General features: G+C 38.7%; 1 protein-coding gene across 2 annotated transcripts; it reads left to right on the forward strand.

Moving 5' to 3' along the window:
* The first annotated feature begins 2,182 nt into the window (after positions 1-2,182).
* On the forward strand, positions 2,183-13,215 carry C10H16orf46 (chromosome 10 C16orf46 homolog). Of its 2 annotated transcripts, none has more exons than XM_075187575.1 (3): positions 2,183-2,259; positions 10,188-10,400; positions 12,079-13,215. In XM_075187575.1, exons 2-3 carry the CDS (start codon positions 10,206-10,208, stop codon positions 13,045-13,047), a joined length of 1,164 nt encoding a protein of 387 aa, XP_075043676.1. In that variant the 5' UTR covers positions 2,183-2,259; positions 10,188-10,205; the 3' UTR covers positions 13,048-13,215. The 2 variants fall into 2 exon arrangements, with proteins under 2 accessions (XP_075043676.1, XP_075043675.1); XM_075187574.1 differs by lacking the exon at positions 2,183-2,259 and adding an exon at positions 2,270-2,341.
* Positions 13,216-17,796: the final 4,581 nt, after the last annotated feature.

Below are 17,796 nucleotides of genomic sequence, written 5' to 3' on the forward strand. Positions count from 1 at the left end.
TGCTCAGACTAACAGACAGGACATTTTTAGATGACATTAGTGCTATATCGTATTGGCAGCCACTTGTGAGCTTTCGAAAAAAAAATAAAAAAATCTCAATTTGACCTTTGGGACACTGTTTTATCCTTTCTTGTTGAAGGATGACTTCACAATAAACTAACAATGTAGTTTTGGATGGAGTGCCTAGATTAAAAAAGTTAAATTATATTTGGCTGTTTACGGATTCCACTGGAGTGCCGGCAGGGAGGGCTGTCAAATTTTATCCCGGGGGTCAAGACTCAACATTTTAAAGGACAAAAATGCAGGTGACCCAGTGACCTAGCCCAAGGTAGCCCACTAGGGGACCGGCCCTGGGCCTAGCCTGTCCTTGAGTGCCAGGGTCTTGCATGGCTGTAAATCCTACATAGTTCTATTCTCACCGGCCTGTTTCAGTAATGCCAAGTGTGTATTGATGTCCCAAAGGATAATATTACATACATGTATACTGTGTTATTGGTACATACATGTATACTGTGTTATTGGTACATACATGTATACTGTGTTATTGGTACATACATGTATACTGTTATTGGTACATACATGTATACTGTGTTATTGGTACATACATACATACATGTATACTGTGTTATTGGTACGCACATGTATACTGTGTTATTGGTACACACAAGTATACTGTGTTATTGGTACACACATGTATACTGTGTTATTGGTACACACATGTATACTGTGTTATTGGTACACACATGTATACTGTGTTATTGGTACATACATGTATACTGTGTTATTGGTACATACATGTATACTGTGTTATTGGTACATACAAGTATACTGTGTTATTGGTACATACATGTATACTGTGTTATTGGTACATACATGTATACTGTGTTATTGGTACATACATGTATACTGTGTTATTGGTACATACATGTATACTGTGTTATTGGTACACACATGTATACTGTGTTATTGGTACACACATGTATACTGTGTTATTGGTACACACATGTATACAGTGTTATTGGTACACACATGTATACTGTGTTATTGTTACATACATGTATACTGTGTTATTGGTACACACATGTATACTGTGTTATTGGTACATACAAGTATACTGTGTTATTGGTACATACATGTATACAGTGTTATTGGTACATACATGTATACTGTTTTATTGGTACATACATGTATACTGTGTTATTGGTACACACATGTATACTGTGTTATTGGTACACACATGAATACTGTGTTATTGGTACACACATGTATATAGTGTTATTGGTACATACATGTATACTGTGTTATTGGTACATACATGTATACAGTGTTATTGGTACATACATGTATACTGTGTTATTGGTACATACATGTATACTGTGTTATTGGTACATACAAGTATACTGTGTTATTGGTACATACATGTATACTGTGTTATTGGTACATACATGTATACTGTGTTATTGGTACACACATGTATACTGTGTTATTGGTACACACATGTATACTGTGTTATTGGTACACACATGTATACAGTGTTATTGGTACATACATGTATACTGTGTTATTGTTACATACATGTATACTGTGTTATTGGTACATACATGTATACTGTGTTATTGGTACATACAAGTATACTGTGTTATTGGTACATACATGTATACAGTGTTATTGGTACATACATGTATACTGTGTTATTGGTACATACAAGTATACTGTGTTATTGGTACATACATGTATACTGTGTTATTGGTACATACATGTATACTGAGTTATTGGTACATACATGTATATAGTGTTATTGGTACATACATGTATACTGTGTTATTGGAGCAAGGTAGAAACCATGTTTAAATACACAGAATCCGATAACAGTTACAATTAAAATGTAAGCTCTTCAGGAGAGGAAACTGCTTCCTCTGGTTAGTGCTGCATGCTTCTCTTACAGTCTGCATGTTGTACTTGTGTTTATTGGTGCATATATATATATATATACAACAATATAACATAGTGTGTGGGCAGCACACATACATGTACAATAACCCGTGTGCCCGCAGACAGTGCCCATTACACACTACATGTTACACACTGAGCGGCTGCGCTCAGATCAGGACCAAGGTCAGTAGCTCGGGCAGACGAGGACTGCGGTGTACACGTCACTTCCGCTGGAGGCCACGCCCAGCACACGTGCCGCAGTGTTACCCCTGGTAACGGCTGCGGTGTGTTTAGGGGCCGATGGAGGGAGCGGACCGGGACAGCTCGGTATGTGCGGGGCTACCACTGTGTGCTGTGGGACTACAGGTCCCAGCGTGACCGGCGTCTTATGGTTCCGCAAGAACTACAGGTTGCTTTCTTCTGATGGCGTGTATGTATGTATGTATGTATGTATGTATGTATGTATGTATGTGTATGTATGTGTGTATATATGTATTTATGTGTGTATATATGTATGTGTATGTATGTGTGTATATATGTATGTATTTATGTATGTATGTGTGTATGTATGTATGTACTTATGTGTACATGTGTGTATATTTATCTATGTGTATGTGTGTGTGTGTATGTATGTATATGCATGTATGTGTGTATGTATTTATGTATATGCATGTCTGTGTGTATTTATGTATGTGTGTATATATGTATTTTATGTATGTATGTATGTATGTGTGTATGTATATATGTATTGTATGTATATATGTATTTTATGTATGTATGTGTGTATGTATATATGTATTGTATGTATATATGTATTTTATGTATGTATGTATGTATGTATATATGTATTTTATGTATGTGTGTATGTATATATGTATTTTATGTGTGTGTGTGTGTGTGTATATATGTATGTATTTATGTATATGCATGTATGTGTGTATTTATGTATGTGTGTATATATGTATTTTATGTATGTATGTGTGTATGTATATATGTATTTTATGTATGTATGTGTGTATGTATATATGTATGTGTGTATGTATATATGTATTTTATGTATGTGTGTATGTATGTATGTATTTTATGTATGTGTGTATATATGTATGTATTTATGTATATGCATGTATGCGTGTATGTATGTATGTATGTATGTATGTGTGTGTGTCTATATATGTATATATGTGTGTATATATGTATGTATTTATGTATGTATATATGTGTGTATATATGTATGTATTTGTGTGTGTGTGTGTATGTATTTATGTATGTGTGTATTTATCTATGTGTGTGTGTATATGTATGTATGTGTGTGTGTGTGTGATCTGTAGACATACACACACGTCTTTATAATTATTTCTAAAGTAGAGTGTGTATATAAAGGTGTAACATTTATACGTTTGTTTATAAAGATAAACCACAGTTTATATACCCTTACATCTATTCTAGACATTACAGTTATTAAGCTCACATAAATATTTTACAGAGATGACTCAGTAACTGGACCTGTTTCATTGCTGGAGGACTTGTTAGATGACAAAGAGTACAGTGTTTTGAACACTAGGTTACACATTACAATAGTGTTGCAAATACAAATCATGTATTATTATGTTCATTAATTAAATGGGTGTTGTGATGTTGTAATAACTTTGTACAGTATGTTTAAAAATTGATACATACAATTGGATTTTAAGATCTAGTACTTATTAGCTTTGTTTAGGCCTGTAATAAACCAAAAGTGTGTTTAATTATTAAATATTTAATACATCTATTGTATCTTCTCAAAGAGACAAGAAAATAAGGTGGCAGAAGGGTATTTGGAAAATTGGCTATGTGACAATGCTGCTATTTATATAGCAATTTACACTATATCGGAGGCAAAACTTAAACTGTTGCATGAGGCATGTATACTCATATACACATTGTGTGTGTGTGTGTGTATATATATATATATATATATATATATATATATATATATATATATATATATATATATATATATATATATATATCCCAAAACAATAATATTTCCAGTTAGAACACAATACAAACGTCCTTTCTTTAGTACACATCTGAAGAAGGACCATAGTGTCACTCTGATTTAAAACACAATCCTAATTGAGTTTAACCACGTCTCTGTGTGCAGTTTATGTTTTCCTTCTATATAATATAATTTAAGTATTTGTGAAGGCGATCCTTGCAGACGCTAGCGCCAAAAGAAAATTCAGTTGATGAATTGTTGCTACAGGTGCGCACCATAATTTTATTATATTCTTAAGAAAATAGACATTTTAAAGTCAAACTCTACTCTTCTCAGGCACAATATTTCATAGCTTTTTAATGTGCAATGTTGATTCAGTAGAGAAAATAATCTGTAAAAAAGATATCATCATCAGCTATTTATATAGTGCTACTAATTCCGCAGCGCTGTACAGAGAACTCACTCACATCAGTCCCTGCCCCATTGGGGCTTACAGTCTAAATTCCGTAACATATACACATTGCATATTCTATAAAAAAAAATAATTCTGGTCTTAACTGTCGCCACTTATCAACGTCTACCTGGATAATGCTGACACAATCCAATTACTGACATTATTCATGAAATACATCTTTGTTAATATTGAAATTATTGGGACAACAGATTACATTCTGAGTAACTTTTCCCTCCAAGTTAGTTAACATTTTTGTAAAATACAAAGTGTAAAATATTGATTTAATTTAGTTTTTTCTTTTATGTTTCTACTTGTCTTTAAATCTTTAGCTGTGCATGAAAACTCATGCACAGCTAATGCATGCATTTGCAGTTATTTTAATGAATACTACTTTTAAATGTCAAACATGGGAGGCTTTAAGGAATGTGTGCTATAATCATGTGGATATAGCAACATTCAAGAAAATACACAGAGGGGATTTTCTGAAGTAGCGTAAGTCTACATGATTTATAGATTGCTATTCGAGGAACATTAGTGTAAAGTACAAGGCAGTGTCCTGTGTAATTATTTATTGAAACTGCTCTGTGTTCAGGTGGTAGAATGACCTTGATTTGCTCTTGAGTGTAGTCTGCTAGTCTCTTGTCTTATCCTCTGCTAATTAAACGTCATCGATTATAAGACTCTCTTTAAAGCTAATTGCCATTTTAAAATTACATTTCGCTTATTTGGTTGAGCTAATTGTTTATGTGTCTTTTGGAAGTAAAACACTTTAATACCATATTATCATTGTTTATTTTTTGGCACCAAAGACCAAATGAGCTACTGATTGGGTTATGGTTATGCCTCATTTTGTCACTGCTTAATTTAAGTTACTTAAGTATTTAGATCCAGAGTACAGCTGGGAATTTGTCGATCTTTCTCTGGGTGTTATGGAATATATACAAAGTGAGTTGCAGCTTCATATTCTTTGTCAATGTAAGGGACCAAACATAAGCATCACTGTTTGTATCAATTCCTAGTTAAATGTTGATTGTTTATTTGTGATCCTGCTTCTTTGACTGGATCATATAAGTACGACTTTCTTTTTTTTATGTTTACTTGTTGTAATCTACCCAATACATTTATTTTTAGGTTGGGTGGAGTTACTCTTTAATTGTTTTTTACCGAATGGTTCTATGGGGGCAAGTGGGAATGACCTCTGTATTTTAAATGTGGCTTTAATATGCATCAATTAACGGTACGGGCAGTTTCAGTTCCAATGAAAGTCACCAAAACATGGTAAAATGTGACTTAATTGGTTACTGAACGTACAGATTTGGCATATATTAGGTTTAAACTTGTTATCCAGTAATTCCAAGAAGCAGAATTGTGAGAAATGTAAATCACGGCTATAATGTCACAGACATACTTCTGAAGTACCCCCTTCTATAGGCACCATAAGGAGCACTGCTTTACTGTTTAATATGGTTGGAAATGTCAGGGGCAATGTGGGGAAAGAAAGGTGTCCTTTTTAAATATTTGTTATTATATTTTAGGCCTAAAGCCCCAAATGACAGAAAAATAGAAACTTGTTATCCAACACTCAACATATTTTTGTTTCATACAAATGGGCCAACTTCATGGACCTCAAACTGGTACAGACCCCTGCCCTGAACCAATAAAACTGCACCTCCCATTGACACCTCCATTAAAGTATTTTATCCTCATAATTTAAGGGAGGACAACTCTATGCTGCCATGAATGGATGCCTGGAAACTAACATTACAGTGAGTGTTTGATAATAATTATCTATTATTCTTGCATCCGTTATTAGGAAATAGCTCAGAGTACAGAGGGAAAATACACGTCAGGGCTTAGGTGCTGCATAATTAATTTTGATACAGCACCAGAGCATATCGCTTCTTTCCCAAAAGAACAATAACAAGAAGAAGCTACAACTCATTAATTTGCTGTTTTTCTGCCAACGTGCTTTACCACTCTTTTTCAATCTGGAATAGCAAATGGTCTGTCGGAAGTTGTCCAATCTGATGTTTTGCTTTCAGCATAAGGTTGCAGATAAAGTCCATACCATTCCTAAAAGGAGCCAGCGAAAATCCTGAAAGGTTCTCCTCTTTGTCATGTGACAAAGGCAAGACCTATAGCGGACTTTCTGCCTGAAGTCGTTAACTCTTATCATCTTACTCAAGAAATCATCCAACCTGCATGCTATGGTAGGATCCAGCGATGGCATGCTGGGTAAGATGAGTAAACTACTTCAGGTAGAAACTCTGTTATAGGTCTCATCTTTGTCACATGAGAAATCCTGGATCTCTGAAACTCTTCTAGCTGAAGCTACAACAGGCAGGAACACCACCTTAAAAGTTAGAATCCTAATATAGGCTTGATGAATTGGTTTTGAAGGATGTCCTACAGAGCGAAGGTAGGAAGAAACCTCTGATGCTCTCCTACCACAGAAACATGGAGGTAGGATTCTTGTACGCCTATAGTCAGCATCTAATCCTGATGTCATCATTTATTTCTATAGCGCCACTAATTCTGCAGCGCTGTACAGAGGATGTTTTTCATTCACATCAGTCCCTGCCCCGTTGGAGCTGACAGTCTAAATTCCTTAACACACAAACACAGACTAGGGTCAATTTTGATAGCAGCCAATTAACCTACCAGTATGTTTTTTGGAGGAAACTGGAGCACCCGGAAGAAACCCACGCAAACACAGGAAGAACATACAAACTCCACACAGATAAGGACATGGTTGGTAATTGAGCTCTTGACCCTAGCGCCTTGAGGCAGAGGTGCTAACCACTGAGCCATCGTGCTGCCCATCTGTTAAGTTCTATGATGGTTGCCAGGGATTCCATCTAAAACATCTTTACCTCCACTAACTGGTGCAGTTTCTTTGTTGTACTTTTTTGCTGTAGTCCCTTGTGTTCTCTTTGCCTCCTCTTCTCCCACAACTAAATGGATTGCCTCTTGTTCCAGTAACTGAATTCCCTATTGGAAGATGACCTTTTTTTCCCCCCTTGATTTTGGCACAAAACGGTTCCGTCTTCATCTTGTGAACATACCACAAGAGGAACTTACATCATTCCCAAGGCTTGTAATGGACTGGGCATGTATTTATGATCAAGGCTTTTCTGTGGGTCATATCTCTTATTTAATCCCAAAAGTTTTTTTGAAAATACTTCCCCCTACTGCTTAGTGTATCTATGACATTACATCATGTGATTTTGATTCGCTTTCTTCATAAGACTTCGCTAAAGTAAGTAACAAATACCTATTTATTCTGCAAAGCTGGAGATCCACAGGCGACCAGTCCATATCCTTAGACCTGTGACTCCTCTTGTAACCCTGGACAAAGAGAGAGCAAGAAGAAAGAAAAAGAAAAAAAAAAAAAAAAGACCAGAAATTACACTTTTTCCCTGGCCTGACTTAAGACAGTATTTGAAGTCTTACTTCCATCTGCTTAAAGCCGCTTAGAAAAAATGGAAACAAAAAAAACAGCTGAAAAACTAAAGCAATACGATGTAAAATACAAACATCTTTAATATATGAATATTAAAAAAAGCAATTCCATAAAAAAAATTAAGTGTGCACCTTTCAGAGAGATTTTGAAAAGGAGATAATGATTTGTAGGAGCTAAAAAAAAATAACAGACGCAAGCTTAAAAGGTACTAAACTTTCATACCAATATATGCCATCAAATACATTTACCTGAGTAAACTTATACATGACATATACTCAATGTCTAACTTGCATAGAAAAATAAATCCATTCTTCTTCAAGATATGCCATAAACATACTACATAAAAGTAAAAGGAGAAATCAGCCACACATTTAACTGGTCAGCAATAGGCACCATACAATGGCTTCCTTTAGAGAGGAATGACGGAATGAGGATGCTGTCAACAAATGTTCCAACACCTGGAAGCTCTACCCCTTACATCATCATTTATTTATATAGCGCCACTAATTCCGCAGCGCTGTACAGAGAGCTCACTCACATCAGTCCCTGCCCCATTGGGGCGTACAGTCAAAATTCCCTAACATACACATACACACAGACAGAGAGAGAGACTAGGGTCAATTTGATAGCAGCCAATTAACCTAGTACTAACCTAGTACTAGTACATAGGGAGCAAAGTATCCAGAGCACTTTGGTCATTCAGTATTAAGCACTTCCTGCCAGCAGGGTCCTCACATGCTAGAAAGGCCATGAGCCGAACTTATCACAGAAACTGGGAAATCCCAGCAATATGCTGCCATGATGGACGTCAGGAAAGTCCCAAGCATTCTGGAAATGGTTCCATGTACCTAATTTTTTTACATAATGCACATAATAACATCTCTTTATATGTTTGTATATTTCTATAGCCACTAAAAGGTGTTTATGCACCAACACCTATGTAAAAGATAAGGTGCCCTTCTCCCTATCCCAGAGGCTGCTACATGCAGCCGTGTTTTCCTGAGTCTCTGGATGAAAGGACTGGCAAATCAATTTTGTTCACCAACTTTAAATTGCGGCATAGGGGGGTGTGAGCACGAGGACCAATCACAAGCTGTAATTTCTTAATTGCAGCCTGCGATAGGTCATCCCAATCATCCTCCTCCCCTTTCCCTAGTTGTAAGAGAAACAGCTGGGGAGGGGGGGTATTAGTAAAATCTCTTACTAGCAGTTAAAGTAGCCTTATGAACTTGTTACATTTGTATTTGTTATTGGTTTGCCAAATGCCTAGTGCAATGTAATGTACCAAAAATATCAGTTTTTCTATGTCCCCACCAATCGGGAAAGAGCATAGAAAATGCTGCACACTGCTCTACTGTATGCAGATGAGCAAGTGTAATTGTCTTTTATATCTGGGCAATTCTGCAGCCATCTCGTAGACCATACGTTATGATATCTCAACACAATGGTAAACACTAATCCATTGATAAGTTTCACTTGTAATACCATGACTAACAGTGTGCAGCGGTTTTGTGAAACCGGCACTCGGAAGGCATTTTTTTTTAAACGCCAAGTGGCAGGTGGGTTAGTTTGACTAAGGCGGTACACCTATCAAACAGGTGTCATAAGGCGAGGTCAGGGAGGACAGAAACCTCCCGTGGAGCAGAAGGGGTTTTGTCTTTAATAAAATTTCCATTTGGAGAAAATGCCTTGAAAGTGCCGGGAATCAGAGGTTCTACGGTACCACTGCATAGTAAGTATACCCCTAAGTGTATAACCCATAGGTATCATTAGTTCTTCCATTTTGGCAGCAGTATATGTGGGCTTTTCAGACAAGTCCAGGTGACAATGTAACAAAAAGTGGAAAATGCAGGGTAACGTATGTAAACAGTCCTAACAAAACAATGAACAAAGTACATTAAGATAATTATTGGCTTGTCATCTCGCTGCATTAGAGCTGGCATGCAGGTACATACTGGAAAACCGGTTACGGTGGAATCTCAAACATTGCTATACTGGGGTACTGCACTCGGTCTTACCAGAAGACCTAACAGAGTGTCCTGCAGGGTTGTTGAACACAGGAGTAAGAAGGGAATTGTTGGAGATTTGGTCGACCACTTGTGATATTGTAGTATTACAAACTAGTTGTAAAAAGTATCACTGTTCAGTGAACTTCCAGTTGTGATACTGAGCTGACATGTGCAATGATCTAGGAGAAAGAGCTTCTCATTTCTCAATGGACTCTCAAAGGTCTAGAACATCAGATTAATACACATTTACAACTCTGGTGATTGTGATCATTGTTTCATGTAGAATTTCTACTTATGTTTGATATTCTGGTCTTGGTTTATTCATTTTATTTTCTTCTTTATATATTGCAGGTGTAATTTAGCACAATAATGGCTATTCAAGACAATGATTTACAGTTAGAAAACTTGCAAGAACTAGAGAAATTCCCGCAGAAAAGTTGCTCTGCAGATGAAGGGAAACGGGAGAAGGATCTGACTGACGCGCTGGCCGAGATCAGCGAGAAGGTGATTGAAGATGATCAGAAGTCGACTGAGTGGTTGATAAGGACGGGATGGGAAGAAGCTGTGAGTAGTTACTTAATATTTATCATCTAGGTCACTGTTCAAATGCAGCCTAAGGTCTTATGTACACCAGGGGGTATATTTACTAAACTGCGGGTTTGAAAAAGTGGAGATGTTGCCTATAGCAACCAATCAGATTCTAGTTGTCATTTTGTAGAGTGCACTAAATAAATGACAGCTAGAATCTGATTGGTTGCTATAGGCAACATCTCCACTTTATCAAACCCGCAGTTTAGTAAATCTAGCCCCAGGTGTGTTCAGTGTAAAAATATAGAAGTATGTCCTGCACCGTACACAGAGTTGTTTCTATGTTGTCTTCTTTCAAGTTTGTATTCTGTACTTCAAAATAGCATGAATAATCCATACTTGTCAACTTTGGCAGTATGATCTCTGGGAGGAGGGGGCTCCTTCATGGGGCGTGGCCACATGGATAGCGTTTTTAGCCCCACCCCCTGTCAAACTTAATCAGTATCAGCCAATCACAGGGGCAGGGGGACAAGTTTAGCTCTGCACCCACCCGCTTCACCAACGAAGAGGGCACAATGCTGGAGGTTTCCCAGCTCTCCCGGGAGTCTCCTGGACGTTCCGGGAGAGTGGCTAACTATGGAATCATCCCTGATGGAAAAAGCTCTCGTGTATCTCGGCTACAAGTCAAAAAGGACTGAACATAATATTGCAGCCTCCACAAAGCTTCCTGCTGGCGATTTGCTGTGTTGGAGGGAGGGGAAGAGAAAGTAACAGGATAATAATTCTTTAGTGTGACACTAATGGATCTGTCTGGCAGGCTCTTTTCAAGATAATTTGTCTAATGCCTTTCGTAACATATCTGGAAATTGTATCCTATTTTGCTTTATAACAGCCAAAGAAATAACATGATCTGGGGTATTGTTATTAACTTTTATTTATACAGGTCCATCATATTACTTATATCATTTCATTATAATAATGCCAAAGCAATAAAAAAAAATAAAAAAAGAGAAAAAAAGTGCACAAGACACTGTGAAACTTATTAGGGTAATTAAACGAACAATTCCAATTATGGCTAAAAGTAATTACCCCCTTTGCAGCGAACATAGCAAAAAAAACAAATAAAAAAAAATCTGTGTGTCCTTGGTTAAAAGCCCAACCACATAAACTGTCTGTGTGTCTATAAACCTAAAATACAAGTTGGCTTATATACTAGAGCTCCTAATAACATTTACAAAAAAATACAAGTAAAATATTCTATTGATATTTGAGAAAGATTGATTATTCTGAGATTTACTTTCATTTTTGGGTGCTGCTTATCTAAAGAAACCTAAATTCTAAGTTTAGTGGTCCTTTAAATTGAAGGTGTACAGTGTGTATTGAATTTGGATGCCATGTGTAATGGTTATTTTTCATTTCACCGCAGTGGAGCCAACCATATTGTTGGCTAAACCACTATGCATGAGATTGTAGCCTATCCGTTCAGTAGGTACTAGTGTCACGAGAGCGGCGTTTCCTGGCCAGAAGACGCTGGGTCCTAGTGAATGGACAGGAAATGGTTTGTCTATAAAATATTTGCATCCACTGTCTTTATGCGACAGGTGCATATTAATCATTTAATGTGAATAAAGACTGTGGGATCTACGGGTTTCTTTTGTATGTCTTATTAAAGTATGCATTGAAGGTTAATTCTTTGTGACTTTTGGGTTTGCAGGTATGTGGGTGGGGTCCAGTTTCTGCAGCAGCCTGTCTGCACCCCCAAAAGAAACCAAAGAAGCTTAAGCAAGGAGGCTCCACAGACTGTGTTCTATGTCTTGATATCAATTTTCTGCCAGAGAGTAAAGACGAGACGCCGGAAACAAAATCCACATCACACACGAACCATAAGGAGAAATCAATGACCAAGCATAGCCCTGCTGATAACATTGTACCCCCTACAGAGGATGACTTGGATTCTAGGTTTACAGATCACTGCCCTTCCACCGCCATGGTCTCCAAAACACAAAGCTACTGTGTCAAAGATTCCTCTGCAGAGATGTCCATTAGAGAACAAAGACAGAACAAGGAGAGGAATTCACAAAGGAGCTTGTCTCAGTTCACAGGAGCCCTTCCAATATGTACAAACTGTTACAATACAAAGGAGTCACTGATGTTTGGCTCACCTGTGTTACTGCCACCGCTCAAAGCATCACCTGGAAACGGTCATACGGAGCAGCTGGCAAGAAGAAGAGCGTTTCTTGTCCAGCAGCTGGAAAAGTTTCCTTCTGGCCAAGTTAACAACAACATAGACCCCAGGGCAGAGAGGAGACTTCTGGAAGCTGTAAGTGAACTTCCACAGGAGCAGTTAAGAGTGCCAGAGTCACTTTCCTATATCCCATCTTGTATTCCAAGAACACCCTTGGGAAGCTCTGAACGTCTCCAGTGGCAGTGCTCATTTCTAGCCCAGAAGTCTAATTCAGCCAATACTAACTCTGTAAAACAGAGCAATAACCCAGTCTCTGTAGGCTTTCTCCACACTAGGACAATGCAGAACAAGCGCAACGTCCAGCAGGATGTAAGACCTCTTAATGATGCTAAAGGTAGAAGAGCAAAATCAGGCACTGTCCCGCTGCACAGGAACACTGTATTGCCTTCCCTCACTATCAAGCGGGTGGAAATACCAGAGAGAATTAAATTGTGCTAAACTACACTTATACCTTTTTGTGACAGTTGTCCAATAAATGTAATCCACACTGCTTTGGCAAAACCTAATTAAATGGTTTTGGATGACCGTATTTTTGTAAACAACTACCTCCATTGTTATAGTATGTGTATTAACACTGTGCCAATAAACCCAGTGTATGAAACTGAAGCCTTTACACATTCGGTTTCTACTGGCATCTATTCAGCTGCTAATCTACAATGTTAAATATACTGATTTATGGCCATTTATTAGGGTAATGATTGTTACACTGGCTCCCTTTCTCCTATAGGATCCATTTCAAAATCTCCAACCTCATTTCTCTCCATACCTGCTCTGATCTGCCATTTACGGCCCCCTCACCACCCCACCGATTAGCTCTTCACCCTCTCGCCTCCAAGACTCCTCCTGTGGTCAGGTCAGTTGATCAGGAAAAATGTAAAATTCAGGACCATATGCTTCCTTTGATCTCAATACATATGGTTCCCAAAACTTAAACAGCAGTAGCTTTTTTTTGTAGGTATATCATCTATCTGGCACCTAGGTCTAGCCTTGTTCTTCACTGCATGTACCAATACTAAAAGAATGGCTTTAACCCACTGCAGATACAGCAGACTTGCTAGAAATCTTTAGACTGAATAAGACATTTCTGTTCAAACCTGGCTTGATGAGTTATGTTTTGTGGATTCCTCCCACTACTATCTGGTGTTTATCCCCTCCATTCCACTGAAATCACCCTTGCAAAGGTCACAAACCATCTTCTCTGCCAAACATAAGGGTCACTTCTCCTTGCTCATCTTTTTGGACCTCTTTGCATTTTTGACCACCCTGTCCTTCTCTACTCTATTCGCCTCTGTGGTGCTCGTCTTGTTTGCCTCCATCTCTGTTTACCTCAGACTCTTCCTCTCCCTCCAGCCTTCGTGGTCTCTCAAGCCTCTATATCCTTGGCCCTCCTCTCTTTTCTCTGTACACCTCCTCCCATGGTGAACTTATAACTTATCAGCTCCTTTGGCCTCCAGTAACACCCAAATTTACTTCTAATCCCTTGACCTCTTCCCCTCCCCTCTTGCATGTTCAACCGTCTGCCCATGGATGTCCCAGTGTTTTCTCAATCTCAACATGTCCAAAACCGAACTCATAGTCTCCCATTTTTCGTTGGCAACATTTTGCTCTTTTCTGTTTCTCAAGTCCACTGCTTGGACCTCTTCCTCAAATCCTCCCCCACCTGCAGTCCCTCTCCCAGTCCTGCTATTTCCACCTTTGTTACATCAGATCCTGCCTCACTCTGGTCCCCTCTGGTCATCTCTCTCCACAACTACTGCAACCTCTCTGACCCCCTTCACCACACTTCTGTACATCCTCAACACTTTCTTAATTTGCTTCTAATCTATATTTTACTAGCAGTTGTGCATTGTTTGGTGATTTATACTGGTAGATAATTGCAAAAAGAAAGAGCACAACAAAGAAACGTTTTGTCGTATAAGAGCAGCATTAAAAGACATATTGAGAGTGCTCCTTATCCGTTTTCCAAACATTCTTAACACTGCTACTCTGGCTTACTTTCCCCCATAGGATATCAAACTCTTCCCCTACATCTCCAACCTAATTTTTTTTCCACACCCCTCCACTTTGCCTGCTGCCTCCCCTCGCCACTGATGACCTCTTCACACTACAGCCGCTAAGACATCGCCACATCTATGCAAATCACTCCCCCCACCAATCAGACTGTCCACCAGCCACTAATTATTCTAACGCTCTGTAAAAGCTCCTGTTTCCACCAAAACCTACCACTCCCCCTCCCCTCTAGATTGTAAGCTCTTACAGGCAGAGATCTAGATCCTTGTTTTCCTGCCTACCCCCATCCTGTGCACCATTTTCACTCACCTCCTGCCTACGTCACCTCTTATTGCCCCCTATGCACTATATGTTGCGCTTATGCTTCACACATTTGTCTCATGCTGGCTAACTTCAGGGTGTTTCCTTGTGCCTGTTCTTCTATGTAATCACTGTTGTTTATATTCCCCTATGTGGCGCCTTTTAAATAAACTAATAATAATAAGGATTACAGGATCAATTCACCCGTATATGTTTGGTGTAGGATGAATTGGAATCATCCACATTCTAGGGGTGGCCCTAGGGGAAACATATGGGTATACTTATCTAGAGTAAATCCCAGCATAGTACAGTTCTTGCCTGATCAATGCATGCATATCAGTAATTCCCCGCATAAAGTGACAGCTTGGTATCACATCCAGCATTAGATGGATGCATTTTACAAGCACTATAGAAGTGGAAACAAAAATAAGCTAAACATACAGCAATCGGACATGATGTGTCATAGACTAACTGAAAAATAAGAGTGTTCATTGGGTTCCTATTTTTAGGACTCTAATTTTATTTTTCCCCAATAATCTGACCGGTGTCACATGGGGGTTGCTGGGGGGTCCCAACATGAAAACTATCTATCTAAACTGCACAAGAACTTGAAAGCCACCCAGGGGTAGCAAAGTACTACTGAAGTCATTAGAGGTCCCATCAAAGTAATCTTTTCGTCTCTCGGACCCGCCTCATATTATGTGAGATGAGGCCTCAGATGGTTTTTCAAAACTATTTATGCGCTTTACATACATGAGCCTGAATATATGCTCAGTGCAAATTATAAGCATATTTAATGGATTTAAACTACCCCCTCTAACTCCTCTATGGCTATATTCCAGCAGACCTTCACAACTTGTAGCATCCCTAAATTTCATCACTCTTGCCACGAGTCCAAGCCTCCAAGACTGTGTGCGGAATGAGGGTTATTATACAATGTTAAGGGTTTTTGGGAGGAGATATGCGACTTATGGTATAGGTTAATAATCAAACCCACTGGAGTTTTATTTACTAGTACGCTTAGCAGTATCAACCAGACATTTGCTTTTATTGTCCAACTGGTCAACACTAATGTCTTATTGGTTGCTATGGGTTACAGCATTTTTTGCACCTGTCAGTAAATAACCCCCAAAATGTCTGTAGCCTAGCAACAAAATAAAACCTTCAAGCCCCGATAACACCACCTTTATAAAAGGCAGGAAAATGCATGCAGTATGAAAGTACACATTTAGCTCTTACTATTTGCATAGGAAACATAGAAAATAGTGTATTCCCAAAATACCACTTTCAAACAGAGTAATGCAAACTTTTTTGGAGAAGTCTTTTCTTTTTTAATTAAGAATGAGAACTTCAGTGGAAACAGACACTAATAGATTGTGTGGGAGACAGTTCTTGTGTTAAAGCAAACCGAGGAAAACTGCAAGACAAGAACTTACGGAGAAACGATGGTCTGCTGTCATCTAGGTAACAATTGCATACATTTACTTTTGGTATTCAAGATTAAAATACATTTAATTGATATGTAAAGTGTATTTTAAGGCTCACTGCTATAAGTGTAATTAACAAAAACTTCTAGTAATCAGAAGTGCCTCACAGATTAGTGAGGTCACTAGTTTCTTGTGACTTAATAGTGGTTCAGCCCTCAAAATGTCTGCGATCAGTATACTTTAAGCCAAACTTCTCTATGGTTTGCAGTTCTCCTTCAAACCAAGTTGAGCATAGTCTGTCTCTGAAGTCCACTGCCTGGGAGTCATCCTAGACCCCTCCGTCTCCTTCACCCCCCATATTCAAGCCATCTCCAAATCCTGACACTTTCACCTCTGGAACATTTCCAGGGTCCATCCCGTTCTCACCCTGGAAGCAACCAAAACTCATTCACTCCCTCAATGTCTTTCCTGGAACACTGTATCCTGCCCCTCTGGCTTCTGCCTCACCTCTCTTCAGTCAACCTCTTCTGCTCCTCTCTGCCAGTCACTATACACCAGTCTCTTACAGAATCAATTCCCTACCACCTACATCTGAACCGCAGTTCTACCCCATCCTTTCTGCCAATGACTACCACTCCTAATTAATTTGCTATCACCTCTACTCTCCCACTCAGTGCCACCATAATTGTCTACCCATTCTCTCTAGGATGTATGCTCTCACAACCAGGAGCATTTTTGCATGATCTTCTTTGACCATTACACATTCAGTCCTCCGCACCTCAAGGCCTGCTTTTCAAACCCATATTCATCCTGGATACAGGCCTACTTCACAAGAGTACTGCTGATCATCTATGCCGTCTTGATCTGCAATACTACGTTCTCTTGATTTCTACCTACTGGTCTCTGTAACTATAATGTAATTATATATTTATTTATTTTTATAGAGGTCTACGTATTGTGAATTACTGCAAATGTCTACTCTGAAACCACACTGTAGACCAGTGGATTGGAAACTCTTTCAGTTCAAGGCACCATTAGGGCCTCCATAATTTTTTCAAAGCACCCCTAAACCAAAGTAATTACCAAGTTGTTCCCCACCTTGCTTACCACTGGCCCTGGCTGAGCACCCCAAGAAGCCTAGGCACACAATTTGGGAACCACTGCTGTAGACCATTTTTGGAAAATTCTAAAAATAAAAAAAAAAATAGTTAACTTCTAGTGATCAGAAGTGGCTCACAACAGTGATGTCACTAGTTTCTAGTGAATGAATAGTGGCGTAGCCCACAAAATGGTTGGCCCCCGATGTGCATATGTGATGAATATACTTTAAACCCAACTTTGGTTAGCACTGGGGTCATGAGTTCAATTCCCGACCATGGCCTTATCTATGAGGAGTTTGTATGTTCTCCCCGTGTTTGCGTGGGTTTCCTCCTGGTGCTCCGGTTTCCTC

The sequence above is a fragment of the Mixophyes fleayi genome, chromosome 10, assembly GCF_038048845.1.
Source record: "Mixophyes fleayi isolate aMixFle1 chromosome 10, aMixFle1.hap1, whole genome shotgun sequence".
Lineage (NCBI taxonomy): Eukaryota > Metazoa > Chordata > Amphibia > Anura > Limnodynastidae > Mixophyes > Mixophyes fleayi.

What these genes read in the sequence shown, in the direction of transcription:
- C10H16orf46 (XM_075187575.1), top strand. Translation starts at nt 10,206, where the DNA reads ATGGCTATTCAAGACAATGATTTACAGTTAGAAAACTTGCAAGAACTA. An exon ending in GGACGGGATGGGAAGAAGCT is followed by an intron (nt 10,401 to 12,078) that starts GTGAGTAGTTAC and finishes TTGGGTTTGCAG; the next exon opens with GTATGTGGGTGGGGTCCAGT.